We start from the raw sequence: 20,014 nt of genomic DNA on the forward strand, positions 1-20,014 counted from the left end.
AACAATTTGAAGAATTAGTGGATCAAACATCCTGGGTCGTGTTGTGAACGTTGATAATCCCAGTGTGCATAACCCCTGATCATATCTGTTATTTTGCTGTGTGCAATACATTAAAACAAACAAACACACAACACAGTCAAAGGGAAGGAGAGAGAGGGAAAGATAGAGAAAGTTTGGCCCAAAAATACCAAATTGGGTCTACATAGATAAATAGACTGCAATTAAATACATAAGAGACAAAAAAAAGTGACTTTTTTTCAACCATTGTATAATATAATGTATAATGTATAACATCTCAAAAGAACAGGCTTGAGAGAGAATCTCCTTCCACATTCACTCTCACGTACGTTTCCTCACCTTTCTTTAAATCCTTTTTAAAATCGGCTCCTCTGATACGTTCGCTGCTTTAACCTCGCCAAAGTACAGAATTTTAACAATGAAATGAAGATTTAACATTTTAAAAAGCTATCAAAGCTATATATATATATATAAGCTATATATTATATTTCATAATTATTACTATTGTTGAGTAAAATAATACAATTTCAATTTAAAAGATACAAAAACAAAAGAAAAGAACCAAAGCTAGCGACTGGATTATAAAGGACGCGATGGGAGGGTTTGGCATTAAGGTCAGGCAGACTCTGGCTGTTTGGTCCATGGCTGCTGGTAAGGATCAGGCAGACTGTGTGCTCCATGGCTCCTGGTAAGGATCAGGCAGACTCTGGCTGTGTGCTCCATGGCTCCTGGTCTACTTGGTGTCCAGGAGCATGAGGTTGACAAACAGCCCAGCAGAAGAGATGACGTCCCCTCTCTTGGTGAGCAGGGGAACATGACGATATCCTGAAAAAACAGGAAGTCAAAAGAAAGAACTAGAATCTATAAAGGACAGTGAATCACCATGACAACACGAGAGCCCAGCCCGCACAGGTTATAGGACCTGAACCACAGGAATACATTGTATTGTCATTGTTTAAAAACTGAACCAAAAGTGATTTTAGACGGATTCAATGTGATGAATGCTGTACATTTAAAAAATGATAATGCATTGAAAAGAGGAGAAGGTATGCGTTTCAGATGTGATCTGACACATTTCGGTTAGGTCACTTTCATGAGACTAATTCAGTTGTGTGGACGTAGAGCTTGGTTTCCTTCAGTGAAGAGCAGCAGCGTACCATTCTGGGCGCTGGTCAGGGGGAGGCAGTACTGGCCAATCAGGTCGTTCTGGGACGTGGAGTCGTAGTCCTCCACCAGGAAGCGCACCATGGCCAGCTCAGGAACGTGGACCAGGAACTGGAAGCTCTCGTTCCACATGGGGTTGAAGCCTGCAGAGGGGTGCATGGGTCACTGGATCAGCACTTCATATTGTTGGTCTGCACACAAAGTGTTAGCTATAAAGCTATACATATACAAGGTTTATTGTTGTAATGTGAGTGTGTGTGTATCATTATTAAAAGGTGCATGTGAATGTGTGTGTCTGTACCAGAGTAGTTGTACACATTTACATTTACATTTAGCAGACAACTTTATCCAAACGACTTACAATAAGTACATTTTTCAGAAGAAGGTGAAACAATATATAATACACATCAAACTAGTGTGTACGCTTATGTTAAGGGAACAATGCTGTTATGTGTTTAAGGTGTGTGCATGTGCTTCAATGTATGCATGCGTGCGTGTGTTAGTACCATTGTTTTCAATGTGATGGGTCTCCTTGCTGGCATTGTCAGCGGCCACACCACACACCTCCACCCTGACCAGCGGGTCCACGATGGACTTGTGCTTCTCCTTATTCACTTTGGGCAACTGCTGGGCAGAGATCACCTGGAGGGCCACACACACACACACACACACACACACACACACACACACACACACACACACACACACACACACACACACACACACACACACACACACACACACACACACACACACGCACAGCTACATTGAAGCACATGCACACACCTTAAACACATGACAGCATTGTTCCCTTTGGTTTACAGCAGACACACACATCTGAGTGCACTGAAGCAGAGTTCTGCATGCTTTGCTCAAGAGTCATAGAGATAGAGATACGTCATTGGTAAATAGATAAGTCAGGCTCAGTTGAAGCTTTTCTATTGAGTCATTCAGCAAACTTTATCCAAGTGATTTACGTTGATCTGGGTCATGAATGAGCAGCTCGGTGTGGCAGGCATCTCAAGGAGGCCTGCAGGTAGACTGCAGCCATCGGTGGTTCAAACCCAGACCCTCTTGGCTGGGAGGCGAACACCTCAAAGTAGGCTGTCTGTGTTCCAGGGTTTGGGGACCTTCCTCCATCTTACCATGACGTGGAACATCTTCTTCTGGAGCCAGGGCCCCTTGGTGAGGGAGCTGGGGTTCATCTGGGACGAGGGGTCCCTCTGGAACTCGGGCTTCAGGGCGTAGCCACACCCGCCGTTGGCCAGGAAGCGGCCCTGGTTCAGGTCCATCTCCTTGCAGGGGGTCTGGAAGTTGAGCGCCACTAGGCACCAGGATGAGAGACAGGGGGTCAGAGTCAGTGGTGCCCTTGTCACATGAAGGATATAGTGAGAAGCAGATATCTGTTGGCAACAGGACATGGTTTGGGTATTGGAAGCGTTTTGTTTATCGATAGTTTATAGTCTGAGTAGTATTGACCAATCGCGTTTGAGCAGGATTTGGTAGCATGCAGTTAACAGTCTCCGAACTCATTGGCATCATCTGACGACACTTTAATTAGCTGTGTCAAGCTTACAGTATATCTTAAATAATATCTGTTGGAGCTATGTAGTTGTAAGATTTAATTGTAAAACATTTATTTAGTTTGTTTGCTTAATATAAAATAATATGATTATTTTATGTTTATTTCTCATTTGTATTATAAATCTAAGTTAATTTGAGTTTGTTTATGCTTTTGTTTTGAAATTATTACTAGCCTATATATAGAGGTAGGCGGGCATAGGTAAGACAGGCACTGGGAAGGGTCATGGTTTTTTACCAGTTGCACGGGAGAGACGAAGGAGATGAGGCGGCCAGTTCCCACTGGTGCACATTTGTTGTGTATGCTTGGAAGATCAGAAAATAAACCTTCAGAAACCCAAATTCACGACTGGACAGTTGACTCTTTTCCCTGCACTGTGTAAGATTCGTCCCCCTGGTGCCTCAGTGGCTATTTTGATTACGTAGCTTTGTTTGGTTTCTTAATTTTCAAGTTATTGTTTTATTGAGGACAAATCGCCACTACAATATCTAATATCTAGCTAATCCCTTAAATAAATCCTATGCTTCAAACTGTTCAGAGTGTACGGTGGCTACTTCTGAATCAACTCTCCATCCTTGCGTGTCAAGTTGCTTAGTTTAGACTGTAAACAATGGAAGAGGAAGTCTTGGGCCGGAACTCCATGATGCGTTGATCCAGCTGCGTTGTCTCTAGAGGTAAACCGTCCTTAGACCGTAGCCATGGCTTCCCACATTGAATGTAGGACAACCCAGGGTCTGATCTGCTGTATAAAGGTCTGATATTCTAAGAGAGTGACACTTCTGAGTTTCCTCAACAAACAAAGGTAAGCACACTGGAGTAGGTATGTGTACACATTGTACAATAAACAGTTCAGTGTACAGGTGTCCTTTAAACTTGTGCCATCCATGTTGACGTTTTCTGCAAGGCAGCAAAGGGTTCTGAAATACACTCTATAGCTGCTTTCACATATGGACGTGCATCCGTCTATTCTCCGTAGATTCTACAGACGTGCCGTATATGTGAATGACATATCCTGACGTTGGACCTCCTGAAAAAAATACTACCCCCGAGGTAGTATGTTCTCCGGAGGAAATGCTAATTACCTTATATGTGAATGAGCAGTAGAATGTCGGCATTTCGCACTTCACATTAATGGGCGTGTTGATGACGCTGCGGCGGGAACACACCCTATGGCGGGAACAACAAACACGCCAGGAGCAGGCTGCATATATAGGAGAGGCAAGGAGACATACGACTCAAAACGAGAATGGCCTGGAAAGACGAAGAGGTTTTTCAGCTGATTACTTTGAGGGCCGACAGTGCGGTGATCGCACATATGAAGGGCACTGCGAAAGACGCAGTAATGTACGACCGTATGGTGAAGAAGCTTGCTGAAATGGGAATTGTGAAGGGAAGGACACAACTCATCATGAAATTAAAATCCCTCAAAAAGCAGTTCACCACCGTGGTAGACCACAACAAAAAAAGTGGGAACGACCGCAAAACCTGCCAGTACCAGGATTTGTGTGAGACGATCTGGGGGGGCTGGCACTCCACAAGGCCGCTACGAGCGACTGGCAGCATGCAAGTGGCAGCCCTCTCAGATTCCCCGTCGGAGAGAATGGAGACCGTCATGCCATCACCGTCCAGTTCAGAGACATCTTCTGTCCCGGACACTCTCACGCCGAACCCGGTGATAAGAAATAACGGTGACGAATTGCCAGTTCAGAGGCAGCTGTTCTCGTGGCATTGTAATTTAACTAAACAACAATTATCCATTGTCCATCCCCGTGCGGTATCTTACCATTAAAGACGTTAAATTAAAATATAGGCTAGGCCTACTATACGGGACGTAGACCGACTCATTTCATGGATTCCTGTACGTCCATGTTGCCTTAAACATCTGTCTCATATGTCAGGTGATAACTAAATGTCAAGGGAAAGAGGCGGTGGTTGAAAAAAGTATTTTGATCGCTTATTAAGTTCACTCGTTGCTTATAATGGTTTATTCGTTTGCTAGTATCATTTCCTTAATTTAGAAGACAGTTTTGTTCATTTTTGAATTGTAAAATAAAAAAAATAATTGTTTGAAGTTGCGAGTTTTTGAAATTATTGGAAGCGAGTCGAGCTGACCTTGCCTGCTGTACCCACGGCCCAAAATAAAGAACAGCTGAGACAATATCCTCAATTCAAACATGCCGTTTCATTTGGTCTCAATTGGCTACGGACGCAAACTTGGAATGAACATGCGCAACGGGGATTCCTAAAGATTACTGTACAGTGGCGGAGACTGCAGGAGCTGAATCGTCACTACGGTAGAGCTAAGAAGGTTCTACGAGCGCTTCAGATCAACCTTACCAACACGAGATGTTAAGGTATAACTTAAAGAAAAGGTTACGAATACCGGCGCTTTTGCCCATGGTAAGGCTTATTAATTATCTCTTTCTCCGGTAATGCAGTCGTTCGCAACGCCTTTCTTCTTCATTGTTCCTTCTATTAGTTTCTAACTCATGCTCCAATCTTTCATTGATGCCTCAGATGTTGTGGATGCAACGAAATATCTGATGTATCGCTGCAACAACAGTTAAGAACAGTCTGCCCGTTCTGCTTCCATGCTGTCTGCGGTCAAACAACAACAAACCAATGTGACAGCTGCCGCAATTATACTACGTCATGTCCCGCCTCTTGAGAATTTAGACCCTACGTCATACCCCCCCCCCCTTGCAAGCCCGCCCCCCTAAACCATCCAGAGATTCTACTGATGTCTGAGCGACACCAATGTCTGCATTTCAGGCATCAAGTGTGAATAAGTGTGAATGACCCTCATGGTCGAACCTCCTGCTCCACAAATGCGGAGAAAAGGCAGAGGTCATATGTGAAAGCAGCTTATAAATGGAGTCATTAGCATTACTCAGAGTTGATCAGGTCTCGTGCTTGTTGCCGTACCGATCTGGCAGCCGGTATTCCACATGGGTATGGGGTTGTAGTTGGACGAGTCGGTCCTAGAGCCAGCCGGGTATATCCTGGTCAGCTTATCCATGTTGTGATGGAGGAAGGCAGTGCCTGTGGCGGAGCACACTGTTAAGGAACACACACCTTGGAGATGGAGCTGAAGACCAAGAGAGAGATGAAGTGGAAGATAGAAGGTGAGATAAAGGGTTCTATATGATAGGACATGGAGGGGTCTGACTGGAGCAGGACATGGAGGGGGTCTAACTGGATCAGGACATGGAAGGGGTCTGATTGGAGCAGGACATGGACGGGGTCTGACTGGAGAAGGACATGGAGGGGGTCTGATTGGAGCAGGACATGGAGGGGGTCTGACTGGAGCAGGACATGGAGGGGTCTGACTGGAGCAGGACATGGACGGGGTCTGACTGGAGAAGGACATGGAGGGGGTCTGATTGGAGCAGGACATGGAGGGGGTCTGACTGGAGCAGGACATGGAGGGGTCTGACTGGAGCAGGACATGGAGGGGTCTAACTGGAGCAGGACATGGAGGGTGGGCTCTCACCGGAGGTGTCCACCAGGCTGAAGGCCTTGCTCTCCTTCAGGGAGGACATCTCGTAGAAGGCCTGCGAGTCCTTGGCGTGCTCAAAGCCCTCGAAGTGGACGCTCTGGCAGTAGAGGACCATGTCTGACAGCTCCTTGGCCAGCTTGATCTTGGCCTTCTGTTAGGAAAGATATAACAGACTGCTTAGCTGGGGACACCTCAGACGTTACCAGGCTTTAGAGAGCGGTCTCATACCTTTGGCTTGGGCTTGTCTCCGTTCTCCTTGCTGTCGCCGGCCTCGTCCTCCTCTGACACGCTGTCTACCTCAGCCGAGTTGTTGTTGCTAAAAACAGCGTCCAGTTTGTTCAGACGTTTTCCTTTGATGAGGAACTTTCCCTTCAGCTCCTTCACACCACCGGACGAGAAAACATGGCCGTCAACACGATTGTAACCAATCAGGTCTTTCCAATTCAAATGTCTGCAGACCAATAGGAAGGAGTAGAAGGCGTCTCCCAGCAGCTCCAGTATTGAAACAAGGGTTCAATAATGAAGCATTGATGTTCAATAGTGAATGCAGTAATAAGCATTAACTTAACAATATCTAACAGTTAATTAACAGTTAACTAATGGTCTAGTAGTAATTGACTCATGGTGTTCAAGAAGGTATTCGTTTATACATTATTAAATAGGGTTACGGTTAGGGTGAACTCTACTAGGGGTCTCTCGGACCACTAATGGGTTAACCCTTAGGGGTAAGGTTTAAATCATGGATAGGGTTAGGGTTAGGGTAATGGTGTTAACATGAACACCATTACCATAGTTCACATGAACACCATAACCACAGTTAACATGAACTCCATTACCTTAGCTAACATGAACACCATTACCATAGTTAACATGACTACCATTACCACAGTTAACATGAACACCATTACCTTAGCTTACATGTACATCATTAGTTAACATAAACACCATTAACTAAGTTAACATTAACTGTATTAATTAACATGAACACCATTACCATAGTTAACATACACACCATTAGTTAACATACACACCATTACCAAAGTTAACATGAACACTATTACCTTAGTTAACATGAACACCATTAGCAAAGTTAACATGAACATCATTAATTAACATGAACACCTTACCTTAGTTAACATGAACATCATTAACTTACACCTCACTGCCACAAGCCCTCCTGCTTGGTGACGCTACCATCAAGGGAGTCAAACTTCCAGCTTGTACCTAGTACCTCGCACCTACTGTCTGTTTAATGGTGAGATTAGTGATTTCATTAATCTTTACCTAAACTTCTCCACTTACATACGTCTGTCAAAATAGTCATTATACATGCTGGGACTAATTATATAATGGACAGGCAGACTGCATCTAGAATTCGAGGAACTATGTTTTAAAATTGAATCCTTGGGAATGCGCTGCATTCTACCAGGTCCCATCCCTTCTCCTTCTAGGGGAAGATTTACAAAAACTTGTACATGCCTTTATCACTAGCAAGCTTGATTTCTGCAATGGTCTCCTTACAGGTCTCCCAAAAAACTCTAAAGCAACTACAGCTTGTTCAGAATGCTGCTGCTAGAGTTCTAACAAAGACCAAAAAATTTTAACATATTACACCAATTCTTAAATCGTTACATTGGCTCCCTGTATGTCAGAGAATTGATTTTAAAATCATGTTGCTAACCTATAAATCCCTACATGGTTTAGGGCCAAAATATTTAACTGATATGCTTCTACTACATAAGCCTTCTAGGCCACTAAGATCTTCTGAGACCAATCTGTTAATTATCCCCAGAGTCAACACGAAACATGGGGAAGCAGGATTTAGTTACTATAAATACAACAAATAGCTGGAATAAACTCCCTGAGGATTTAAGACTTGCCCCAACTCTGACAGCTTTTAAAACAAGACTGAAGACTTTTATGTTTGCTTTAGCTTGCTAAATCTTAAATCTACAATGCTTTTTTAACTTTGCCTTTATTTTCTATCTATTTTATTTTATTACTAACTTTGCCTATTTTTACCAGAGAGATACATGATCTGATACCAGAGAGACCCCAGAGAGTAAGGGGGTAAGGACCAAGTTCCTTTAGGTCGGGTCGGAGTCCCGATGTGGGTAAGGACCAAGTTCCTTTAGGTCGGGTCGGAGTCCCGACATGGGTAAGGACCAAGTTCCTTTAGGTCGGGTCGGAGTCCCGACGAATGTTAAAGAGTAAGGACCAAGTTCCTTTAGGTCGTGGAGAGACAACTTGTGTCTGGGTCAGACTCCCAGGATAAGGACCAAGTTCCTTTTGGTCGGGCCAAGTCCAGAAAATTGCATGACGTGGGTATCAGAGACTGTTGACCTTAAATACATTGCACTTTCTAAAATGCTTTTTTTTTCTTTCTTTTTTTTAAATTTGCCTTTATTTTCTATCTATTTTACTTTTTTACTTATCTATTATTATTGTATGACAATATTTATATGTGAAGCACTTTGAGTCTGCCTTGTGTATGAAAAGTGCTATATAAATAAAGTTGCCTTGCCTTGCCTTGCCTAGGGGCTGCTCACCTCCAACCTATTGAACTACATAGCCTTTGGTATTGACTGACACAATGTTCAGCCCGACTATCCTCTAGTCCTCCCAAGCTACACCCAGAATAACAAATATGAGGGTCTCGCTGAACTGTCCCCTTGCCCGGAGCTATGCACTATCCCTGCATTAACTAGGCCAAAAAAAACGTGTGTGCACGGCACACTGCCCTCAAAAACCTGCTACCTGTGTCACAGCAGGCCCTTTTCTCTACTACTCCACCTATCACGTCTTCACAGGCTCCTATCACTGTACAAATTGGTCCCGCACCAGCAAAAAGGACCTAATGCTCCTAAATGCTCCTAAATGTCCTAAATGCTCCCAAAATTAAGGGCTATACAAATAAAATTGAATTGAATTGAATAAGATATGAGAAAAAAGTGTGTAACAACAGAATGTGTGTCAGAGTTACGGACCTCGGGGGAGGGGAAGTGGGTGGGCATGGTGCTGGAGAGGGGCGTGGTGACCAGCGCCTCTCCCAGGATGGAGGCCATGTGGTGGGCCATAAGCTTCTGCTGGGGCACCGTGCAGTGGTTCTCCAGGGACAGGATCACCGGGTACTCCGAGGTCTGGACCACACACACACACACACACACACACACACACACACACACACACACACACACACACACACACACACACACACTACTGTTGATTTATGAGTTTTATAGGTTTACAATGGCTCTCCCTATGTTTAGCCTATGGCTAGCACATCATTTTTGAACACTTAGTTTGTTAACTTTATTTACTATATTTACTTTACTTATTAACTTGTATTTTGGGTTCTACATGCGTTTGAACAAAAGCATGTTACTGGTTCCCCTAGGCTGGCTGTAACAACCATGAAGGAGTCATGTGCTGCACCCCGACACAGCAACTGGCTTCAATCCTGTCACCCAGAGAAATTATCATTAATTTGCAATGCCTCTAGCTTCTTCCTTGGTACTAGCAACTAGCGACAAGCAGCAGGATCACCAAGGTGGAATACACCTCGAAACACAAGAGAGCGCACAAACGCAACACTATAAAACATTCAAAAGAAGGCTACTTGCTACTCAACTAGCGACGTGCTATCCCCTAGCCTCTTGGGGTGGTGGCAGTACACCTACTTTGAAGGCGTAGTCTTTGATGGCCTTGATGACATCTCTGAAGAGCACTTTGGATGTGAGGGTGTAGCCATGGTAGATGACGGGCTCTCCGCTCGCCCCGTCCCAACAGTCCAGCTCCACGCAGCGACAGCCCTTCATCAGGGCCCTGGGGAGGAGACAAGCCTCCATCAGCCTCTAGGGGCACATCTCTACAGTGTCCAGTCAGTCAGCAGAGTGGTTAACCACAGGGGTTTAGGGGTCTGGTCATCAGGGAGCAGGTAGAGGTTAGAGAAAGGCTTTGGGATTCAAACCCATCCCCTTTGGAGTGGGACTCAACCCATTCTAAACCATTAAACTCTCCTACTTCCTAATTCAACTCATATTATAGTGTATGAACCTCCTCAACCCTGGGGTCCCTATGGGGGGGTCAGGGGCCTCACCGTATGTAGGCCTCCGTGCTGCTGGGCCCCTTCAGCTGGTCTGCGGTCAGGTAGGTGTTGTGGGAGGAGGAGATGTAGTAGTGGTTGATGGGCTGGCCCATGTCCTGGTGCACCTTGTTGTGGGCCGGGTTCAGCACCGCCCCTTCCTCGTGGTGCATGTACATCAGGAAGCCATCTTTGGTCATGTGCTGCGTCTGCTTGGCTGGAGGGACAGACGGACAGACGCTCATTAGACGGACAGACGCTCATGGACAGACGGACAGACGCTCATGGACAGACGGACAGACCTTTGAGTTCCACCTGCATGTGCAGCACTGTTGGGAGCAGGCTCCGCAGCTAACGCTCACCCTGAGACTGGAGAGTACCTATTAACTCTATTAACTATATCAGTATCTACATGCATTACTTTACTTTATCAATATTATGGTATGCAGGGATGTACCTGCATACCATAGTAGATAGTGTCCGGTCTAGGGTCAGGGTCGGGGTCAGGTTCAGGGTCGGGGTCATGGTCAGGGTCATGGTCGGGGTCAGGGTCAGGGTCGGGGTCGGGGCCGGGGTCAGGGTTCTGGCTGAGAGGAGTACCTGTCTCATCCATCTCGTACTTGTTGATGAGTGTGACAGCGTGGCCCAGGCCCACCTGCTCCCTCTGCTCGCGGTGCAGGAAGGTGAGGAGGTCGCGGGCGCTCATGTGGCCCTCGGTGAGGGCGTACTTCTTGAATATCACGTCGATCTCCTCCCGGTGCGTCAGCAAGTCGTAGTAGTGCTTGATCTCCGGGCCTTCCAGTGAGCCCGACTTGGACTTGTCACATTCCTGAGGTCACGCAGCAACGGCACGCCAATGAGGAAACAATGAGTCACGATGTGTCACGATGAGCAAGTGTGAGAGTGTTTGTAACTGTGGGCTAACAATATGTATAAGGAACGCATGGCCATGAGATTTGATATCCACCCAGAGTGGATCTCTTAGAGTAAGGTCATAAGGATCTAAAGCTAGAATGACTGAAGACACGACTATAGGAGGAGCAGTGGAACCAATAAGGGGAAAGGGTGTGCATTAACATCCAGGGGGTGGGTCAGAAACAAACTGCCAGCTGCTATTTAAAAACGTTCTTTCCACAGCAGCATTCAGTCAGAAAGTGGGTATTTGTCAGTTGAGGTTCTTTGTTAACTTGTTGTTAAAGAGGGTCTCACCTTGAAGAGTTCCTCTGCATACGTGTCGTCCACCTCCACGTTGATCTGCCGCAGGAAGTGCTTCAGCTCCTTCAAGGTCATCTTGTTGTCCTCATTCTTATCCGCTTTTCGCATGCAGTTGAAAATCCAGCTTTTTTTAATATTCAAGAAAAAACGTATACCTGAAAGCTCTGGCAGGTTCAAAACAATGAAACTAAATTATGATACAAATATAGATAGATAGATAGATAGATAGATAGATAGATAGATAGAGAACAACTTTATTAATACTTTAAAATACATCTTTTGACCAGAAAGCTCAAATGATAACTTATATGTTATGTTATATGCTCTCAACAATAAACTAATCCCAGTTTGGTCTGGACCTGCTGGGCCTGCATGTAGAAAGACCTCTTCCAGTCTGCTGTTTCAATAAACACACTTCTCTTTTTGGGCCTTTATGGACTGAACTGGGAAGTGGATAGATTTGATCAGGAGGGTACATGTAGCCTTGGACCGTGGGTCAGGGATGGGTCCCAAAGGAGAAACAGTAGCTGACGGGCTGAGTCTCTGAAGGATACTGCTCACTCTTCTTCTGCTGGCTGAGGCTCCTCATGTTGCTGACCAACTTCTCCAGGCCACTGACCCACCTCCTGGCGTCCTCTGCCGAGGCGGCCATCAGGTCCAGGTGCTTGTGGTGGTCCTTGAAGAGGATGGAGAAGCAGCGGTCCTCAGCGCTGGGGTGCGTGTACTTCTGGAGGCCCTCCGACAGGCGGCCGTGGCGCAGGGACTCGATGTCCTCCACGGTGACTGGGGGGAAGACAGATGTCATTCTGCTTGGTTGAGGATCAGCCAATCAGTCCTTTTGACGCATAGTTGGATATTTCCAACCTGTGCGTCGTCATGAATCCTAAACCTGATAACACGACTGATGAGGTACAGTCCATCGCCGTAGCCGACGGTCCCCCCAAACCACACGTGGCCCCTTGGGTTCAACGGTTCTCAGTTCAACTGTAAGAACAGGGATCTCAAAAAAAAACCTGATACCGAGTCCTATCTGGCCCCCAGCAGATGCCCCCTGCTTCCTGGTGTCTGCAGACATGTGACATCTTAGGCCCAGTGGCCCCAACACCCGCTGAGATCTGCTTTTTTGGATCAGACCTCATTTTGAAGGGTTTTATGTGGGACTATTTTATTATGAATGAATGAATAATAAATAGCCATTGTGTTTTGCCAGTGTAGCTGTGTGTTTGACCAAAATCCTTTCATTGACATGAACTATAGTAGCTGTTGAATGTTATAATATGAAGCTGGTGGGTTGGTGTGGACTATGGGAGGCTACAGAACTGGGTTGGCTCTGACTGAGCAAAGATTACACTGCTAAACTGTGTAAATTCACACACTTTTTTAGCCTGGAAATCCAGACCCACATCTAGAAAGCTGTAGGGTCTGGGAACGAGTAATGAAAATGGCCCAACTTGAGGGGCGGCACCAAGCATGCATTTGAAAATATCACTGCATCACTATCAATTGGATAACACTACGACCAATCAGAAGAATACCAGAAGCTACCAGCAGAGCTAACCAATAGATTAGACTCTTGCGTCGGTAAAACAGCAAAGCTTTTGGCCCGCCTATATCAAATACACCGATTGTGATTGGTTAATGTTCTGGGCCATGGGAATCGGGGAATCGGTCATTAATAACAAGATAGTGGTTGTGATTTCTTTTCAGATACATGTCATTAATTATAAGGGAGCGATTATGCATCTTGCTGAAGGTATGAGGCAGGCATTGATGTTTGAACCCACAACCTTTCAGCTGAAGGCCAAACAACTTAACAATGACTCTATGGATAGATTGTTCTATTCCTTATAACCCGGTCCATAGATTGTTGGTTAACCGTAACTTAATGATCTCTTGCCAGGGCTTGCATGTCTATATTCTGCTCCTTTGACAGCTCAGTAAATCAAACATCACCTGTGGGGCCGGGAGGCCGAGCAGCCGAGACAGGACCACTATCTGCTGCCTGCTGGCTAACTCAACGCATTCCACAGAGATTTGGTTATTGTGGTTTACAATGCTGTGACTTAATCTACCTCCCTCCTCTCGCCCGCACACACAGTCCCTGTGGCTCAGAGTGCCATAATGCGCTTACAAAACCACTCTATTTTATTCACTTATTTAATGTTTATACTTTGTGAATCAGACAACATAAACTGAAGGCCCCTGAAAACCACAACCCCCCCTAACAATACATTTGGGGGCCCTCCACTGTAGTTGAGCCCCTGGGAGCGGGGGTCCTGGGGCCCAAAGGACGTCACCATCCAGGCTGCAATGGACTCAAACCAAAACAACACTAAAAGGGTGGAATCTATAAGGTCAGTGAACGGTGGCTCGTTCTTCTCTCCACAGCGCCTGACAAGTTCATAGCAACCAAATACCAGGGGAGAGAGCAAACGGAAGACTTTTGGTTGGGCTCAGGAATGTTTCCCTATTCCAGTGGCGGAGAGGGGAACCCAACTGCAGGGGGAGGTGGTATGGTTGGAACACGCCCAGCCAGAGTGGCGTCACCTCAGCTGACTTCTAGATTGATATCATGATATAATAACTCCCTCACCCTTTGACCACAACAGCAGCAATTGTTTGGTTTGGTTGTTTGGTTTCTGTCGTAAGTAGCTGCAGCATAACAAGACCTATTGTGGAAAGATCGTGACCACTGGGAATTTTGGAAACCTTTCAATTGGGAAGAGCGGACTCAGATGAATCTCAATCCCACACTGTAAAAAATAAAAAGTGAATTCAACTTGAAATTTCAAGGCAACTGTCTGCACAGGATTTTGGGGTTTTCATGTCAACTCAAACTTCTACGTTTTTAAGAAAATTTATTCAAATTCAATCCAACTTAATTCTTATAGTTGTACCAGCTAATTTCAAAGTTGAGACAACTATGTTTTTTTGGTCCAAATACCTTGTCTTTCATAACAATGAAAGCTTCACAAATCTAGTTGTACACTTTTAAGTCAATATTAAGTACATTTTAAGTCAATATTATATTGAATCATTCATGTATAAAAACATAAATTTTGAGTTTTTCTCACAAAAGAAATCCTATTAACAATTACACAAACTGACAATAAACCAGCTTTTTCATTTTAAACCATTTTGCATGTTTATTTTTCACCATGAGGGTAATAAACAGCTTTAAAACTGTGGATGCCATAGGATTCATAGGATCCCATATGTGACATGCTGGCTCTATGCATGCAACATAAACTGGGGAGACCACGCTGTTTCAACAACAATAAAGAATTTATTTTGAAATAAATATAATTGTGAGTGCGGTGCGGTAAGTGTGGTGCAAGTCAGTATAAATGAAAGTAAGCAAAAAGGTCATGCGAAGATCAGTCCATGTGTTACGAACAAAGGAAATCAAATGCCTGGAGGAGGGAGAAGCCAGATCTGTTGTCTGGGCAGGCTCTATATACTGAGGTCCAGGTCCAACCCACACCTGCCGACAATCTCCTAATTAGTAGAGAGAGCAACACAGGCATACAAACAGCAGGGGCGGGGTCAGACCCACCTGAGTCGTCACATCCCCCCCTTAAAACAGAAGCCCACCTAGATGGGATTCTGTACCAAAGAAACAATCAAAATAAATCAATCAATAACTAATCAATCCAAAACAAGTAGAAACAACCAAAAACTCAACCACCACCAGCTATCTCCAACCAACACTCATACACACTACCACTCCTCTCCGGACCTCCTGTCCCACAGCAAAACCGGGCCCAAGCACTTTAAGAGGGACAGGGGAGGAGTGAAATAATAACATACATGAAATCAACCACCTATTCCACCACCTCCGGGCGCTAACACATGCTAAGTTGGAACCATAGGATACAATTCTTATTTGTTTATTTTGCCAACTCAGTTTATGGAGTGAGATCAACTTTTAACCAGAAACGTTTGGAAGTTAGTTGAAACAGCTCAAATAAATAGTTTACAGTGCAACTTGTAGTTTTATATTCACTCAATGTAAAAATCCTTTTAAGACCAGCAATTTCAACTTATCGTTTTTTCCAGTGCAGTATGGCTCAGGCATTGTTGAGATACCAGATATCAGTCTGAGAAAGGAGGCATTGTTCTGGCCTCGCACAGCTCATCCTACTACTTTCATCATGCAGAACATGAGCGAAAACAGAATGAAAATATTGAGTGTGGCATGAAACCATCTGCTCAGAGAGAGAAGCTTGTGTGTGTGCAACAGGCCCAGTATGGTAACCTTCAGCCCGGCCGGGGGGCTAGTGGGATATATTCAGTAGCGTACCGTAGGGTTTAAGTCAGTAACGAACTCCACCAACACCCAACCCCAAAACACTCAGACATGCCCCAAATATCATATTAGGTGCCGATACAGCCAACACCGCCTGTGCATCACACTGCGCTACAGCATAACATCAACAACAAGACAGTTGATCTTCAACAACAACAGCGCACACAAACTGTGCATTACCACAGCTAGACTAATGCAGCCTCACCATCAGATCTTTCATTATGTCACTCTGCAACCAGATTGCACATCACACACATGACACAAAAACAAGTTTTCACAGTTCTTGTTATAATGTTCACCGGATGCTTTCGCAACTTCTACTTCAAAGGATTCAATTAAGTATAGCGACAATATTACAAGTGCACCGCCTCCAGCCCAGGAGTAGTTGAGAACGGGTTTATTTAACGCTTATTAAGCGGCATCAACACTGAAACACAGCATTACTGTTTAGCCTACTGCCCAAATTCCACCAATATATTTTTGTTTCCAACCATTACAAATGCTTTATAAACTAAAGTACCACAACAACATTATCGCTCCTCCTACACAGCCTGCAAAGTAACACTCACCCATCACTTCGGATCGGAGGAAATCCATCCTCCGATCTTTTCGGAGGAAACGTTCAATGACCTCATGCAGTCGGGCGTCCTGTTTTAGTTTAATGAGCAGCTCCTTCTCGATGGCAATAGATGCCAGTGCAAAGAGTCGGGTCTGTCTGGTTGCATTCCGTGACTCTGCGAGTATGTTTTAATGCTCTAAAGAGCTGAGAAAGATCGCTTGAAATGAACTCTTCTCTCCAAACGATTGCATTGAAAAAGGCAAACGAAGGAGATCAGAAACAGGATGGCTAGGTGGTGTGAAGGCGGTGGCCATAGTAGTTCATATCAACTCTCTTACTACCCGCCAACGTTTCAAACTTTGCTAATGACATCAACGGGGACCAGCGCCGGCATATTGCTGGGCCCTGAGGGCGTTCTATCACTACACATCAAAATTTGATTGGCTGATGACACACGTCAGTCAAATTTATTATCCAATGGGAGGTGGCAGCTTCAGCGGAAGGCAAGCAATACTTCTAGTGCAGGCCCCGCTGGTCCATGTAGCTGTGAGCTGTGTTTATTCAGCTGAGCTCAGCCTTACAAAAAAAATATTCTGGAATTATATTGTAACATACTGAAAAAAATAAATAATAATAATAATTTAAATTTAATTAATTTAAATTTAAATTATTATTTAGATTTTGCAGGGCCAGCAGAGAAGGCCCTGCTGGCCCTGACGGCCCACCACTGGATATATTCCATACATGGTCACTCTTCAGAATTTGCTGCATTAGCAACACGCCATTGTTGTTGCTTTATTAAATTTGTCGTGCAGCAAAGTTTTGGAATAACTCAAAGATGGTTTGGATAAGCGTCTGTGAAATGACTGAATACAAATCATTCATAGATGTCTGTGTTTGTGTTGATGATTTTCTGTATTAGGTTTCACACACAGACGTGTGAACGCGCACGCATGCATCACACACAAACACACACACATTCTGGTTCCGCCTTTGGTTTCTACAGCAGCATAAATGGTGCAGAGATTTAGCCTAGTCTTTATGCAAATGCTAAACCACCTACTTCCACTAGCGGGTGGACTGGAAAACGCTTGGGTGTCATTGGGCTCAGTTCAGGTTCCCTGGCTCAGACACAATGGTTAGTATCAGGGGTTGAACGGTTCAGTCAGCTGGGAGACATAAGGCAGCTCACTTCCTTTATCAAGGAAATGCCTGTTAAGATACTGCTTCCTTCTCAGTCTGATCGAATCCCATCCCGACCTCCACTGCCTGCGAAAAACAACATCTCTGCAGGATGCTGCTACAGCCGATCACTATATATATTAGAGCTGAACAACATTTTTTTATTTTTTGGGATTTGTTCCAGTTACTGACTGGAGATCAGTAAGATTCATATTTATTTTTCTTTTACAATTCAATAGTTCATCAAGATGTTCATCAATTCATCTCAACACATAGGCCTGGAACTAAATAAAAAGCAGTTTATATGTTGACTGCTTCCTGAACACAACCAGACTTTCCATTCCACTTCCCTAAAAGTGGTAAAAGGTTTACTGTTAAGATAAGGAGAAGTGTTGTAAATAGAGGGCACATGGGAACTAGGACCAACCCACAGATTGATAACTTTAATAAGCTCTTATCATTATTACATGATAAGAGTGTTAAAAACACCAGAATGACAGCCAATAAACCTGGATCAGTCGTATTAACCTGATCGTTCCTGGTTTAACGTACCCACATGGTCTAGTTTCAATCTGATGGTTCCGGCTCTAACGTACCCACATGGTCTAGTTTTAACCTGATCCCTGGTTTAACGTACCCACATGGTCTAATTTTAACCTGATGGTTCCTTGTCTCAACGTAACCACACGGTCTAGTTTTACCTGATGGTCCCTGGTCTAAACTTACCCACATGGTCTCACGTGGGGAGTACTCACAGGTCTGCTTGGGCCTGAAGGTCCTCCGGGACTCGTGCCACATGGTCTTGCAGTCCTCCTGGAGCTTGTAGTAGCGGCTCTTCTGCCAGGACCTGGAGCGGACTTTGACCAGGGTCCCGCCCGTCAGGAGGAACTTTAGGTCCCCATCGCCTTCCAGGCCTGGGGAGGGGGACACAGTGATCAGAATATGCTCACCAGGTCTCCCTGGTTGCAATGCCTTCATGGTCAATTAAGGGTTGCACTCAATCTTTATTCCCACACTTGTTTGGGTAAAGTGATGGTGGATACGGGTTTAATCTGGGTCCTAGCTGTGGTCCTATATACTACCACATCCACCTCTCCTCTAACCGTCTCACTCCCTGGTCCATCTCAACTGTCCTGTCCCTGAAGGCCCAGAAGCCATATGTTATATTAGTAACATGAAGGATATTACAACATATAGAAATGTATGCAACAACAACATTTCTGAGTCAACGTCAATTGACAAATCACTATTTTAGTTCTAAGCCCCAACACCATAGGCCTTGCATTAGTTACAACAGCTTGAATGACTAAAGTCCTTAACCTCAAATGACTCATACCAGCCTATGTGAAGAGCTGAACCACGCCACTACAGCTAGAACTGTAGTTTAGACTACTCTGCGCCAGTATAAAAGCAAAAAAGGAAAAGTCTTTAGGATCTGCTGGGAGTTAATGTTAATGTAGCCCCTAAAATGTTTGCCTCCACCACAGTCTCAACAAGGCCGACTATGTGCCCCGTGGCATGGGGGTGGGGGTGGGTGGGGGAGGGTGAAGGAGGGTGGAGGACACGTCTGAGAGCAAGCGCCTCGGATGATTCTCTTTTTCCAAAACCAAATTCCAAAACCTGCAGCTCAGCTCAGCCAGGGGGTTTGGATTGACTGGAGGTTGGAGGTTAGCATGTTGAACAGACTAGTAGTGACTGGTGGGGAGGGTAGCATGTTGAACAGACTAGTAACTGGATGGTGGAGGTCAGCATGTTGAACAGACTAGTAGTAACTGGATGGTGGAGGTCAGCATGTTGAACAGACTAGTAGTGACTGGAGGTTGGAGCCCAGCCAGGGGGGTTGTAGTGACTGGAGGTTGTTGATTATAGCCTGACACACTGGGATCTCTGCAGGTTACAACAGGCTGCAGGAGACCCAGAGGCTAGAGCTCACTGCATATCTGCGGCTCTGAGCCTCAGATATGATTTGGTACATTTGTTCTCACATTGCTGGATCGAAGGCATTCTCAAACTCTCTATCCATATAACAATGTAATGCATTATTAACAACATAGAATATAGACATGTATCGCAACTATAGTGTAGTGTGTGTGTGTGTGTGTGTGTGTGTGTGTGTGTGTGTGTGTGTGTGTGTGTGTGTGTGTGTGTGTGTGTGTGTGTTAATCAGTGTTACAGCATTGCAAGAGTAAGCTGTCCACATGAACCATCAAATAGGCCAGGTTTCTTATTTGATGTAAGGCTCAGAGAGCTAACAATGACAAGAGGATGCAGGGTTGCACGCCAACAAACGGTTGGGTCTCAGAGCTGCCTGCTCCGTTGTCCAGCCGATTGGATCATCGTCTCGGATAGAGACTATGAAGTAGGATGTTCCTCAGTGGAATCCCATACACCATTGCTGAATC

At 44.9% G+C, this 20,014-nt stretch overlaps 1 protein-coding gene across 2 annotated transcripts in view; it reads right to left on the bottom strand.

Annotated features, from left to right (window-relative positions):
• plcd1a (phospholipase C, delta 1a) overlaps nucleotides 1-20,014 on the bottom strand; it is a 22,224-nt gene continuing 2,210 nt past the window's right edge. For both annotated transcript variants that reach the window (XM_084485628.1, XM_084485627.1), the window contains exons 2-15: nucleotides 18,368-18,526; nucleotides 12,117-12,345; nucleotides 11,557-11,686; nucleotides 10,948-11,176; nucleotides 10,363-10,564; nucleotides 9,944-10,088; nucleotides 9,251-9,403; nucleotides 6,492-6,641; nucleotides 6,258-6,414; nucleotides 5,690-5,806; nucleotides 2,328-2,506; nucleotides 1,689-1,824; nucleotides 1,176-1,325; nucleotides 1-843 (exon numbers count right to left, since the gene is read on the bottom strand). In XM_084485628.1, coding sequence (XP_084341754.1) covers nucleotides 752-843; nucleotides 1,176-1,325; nucleotides 1,689-1,824; nucleotides 2,328-2,506; nucleotides 5,690-5,806; nucleotides 6,258-6,414; nucleotides 6,492-6,641; nucleotides 9,251-9,403; nucleotides 9,944-10,088; nucleotides 10,363-10,564; nucleotides 10,948-11,176; nucleotides 11,557-11,686; nucleotides 12,117-12,345; nucleotides 18,368-18,526 — 2,228 coding nt within the window. In that variant the 3' untranslated portion in view covers nucleotides 1-751. The remainder of the gene's footprint in view (nucleotides 844-1,175; nucleotides 1,326-1,688; nucleotides 1,825-2,327; nucleotides 2,507-5,689; nucleotides 5,807-6,257; nucleotides 6,415-6,491; nucleotides 6,642-9,250; nucleotides 9,404-9,943; nucleotides 10,089-10,362; nucleotides 10,565-10,947; nucleotides 11,177-11,556; nucleotides 11,687-12,116; nucleotides 12,346-18,367; nucleotides 18,527-20,014) is intronic.

This window comes from Micromesistius poutassou, assembly GCF_964030765.1.
Source record: "Micromesistius poutassou genome assembly, chromosome: 21".
Classification (NCBI taxonomy): domain Eukaryota; kingdom Metazoa; phylum Chordata; class Actinopteri; order Gadiformes; family Gadidae; genus Micromesistius; species Micromesistius poutassou.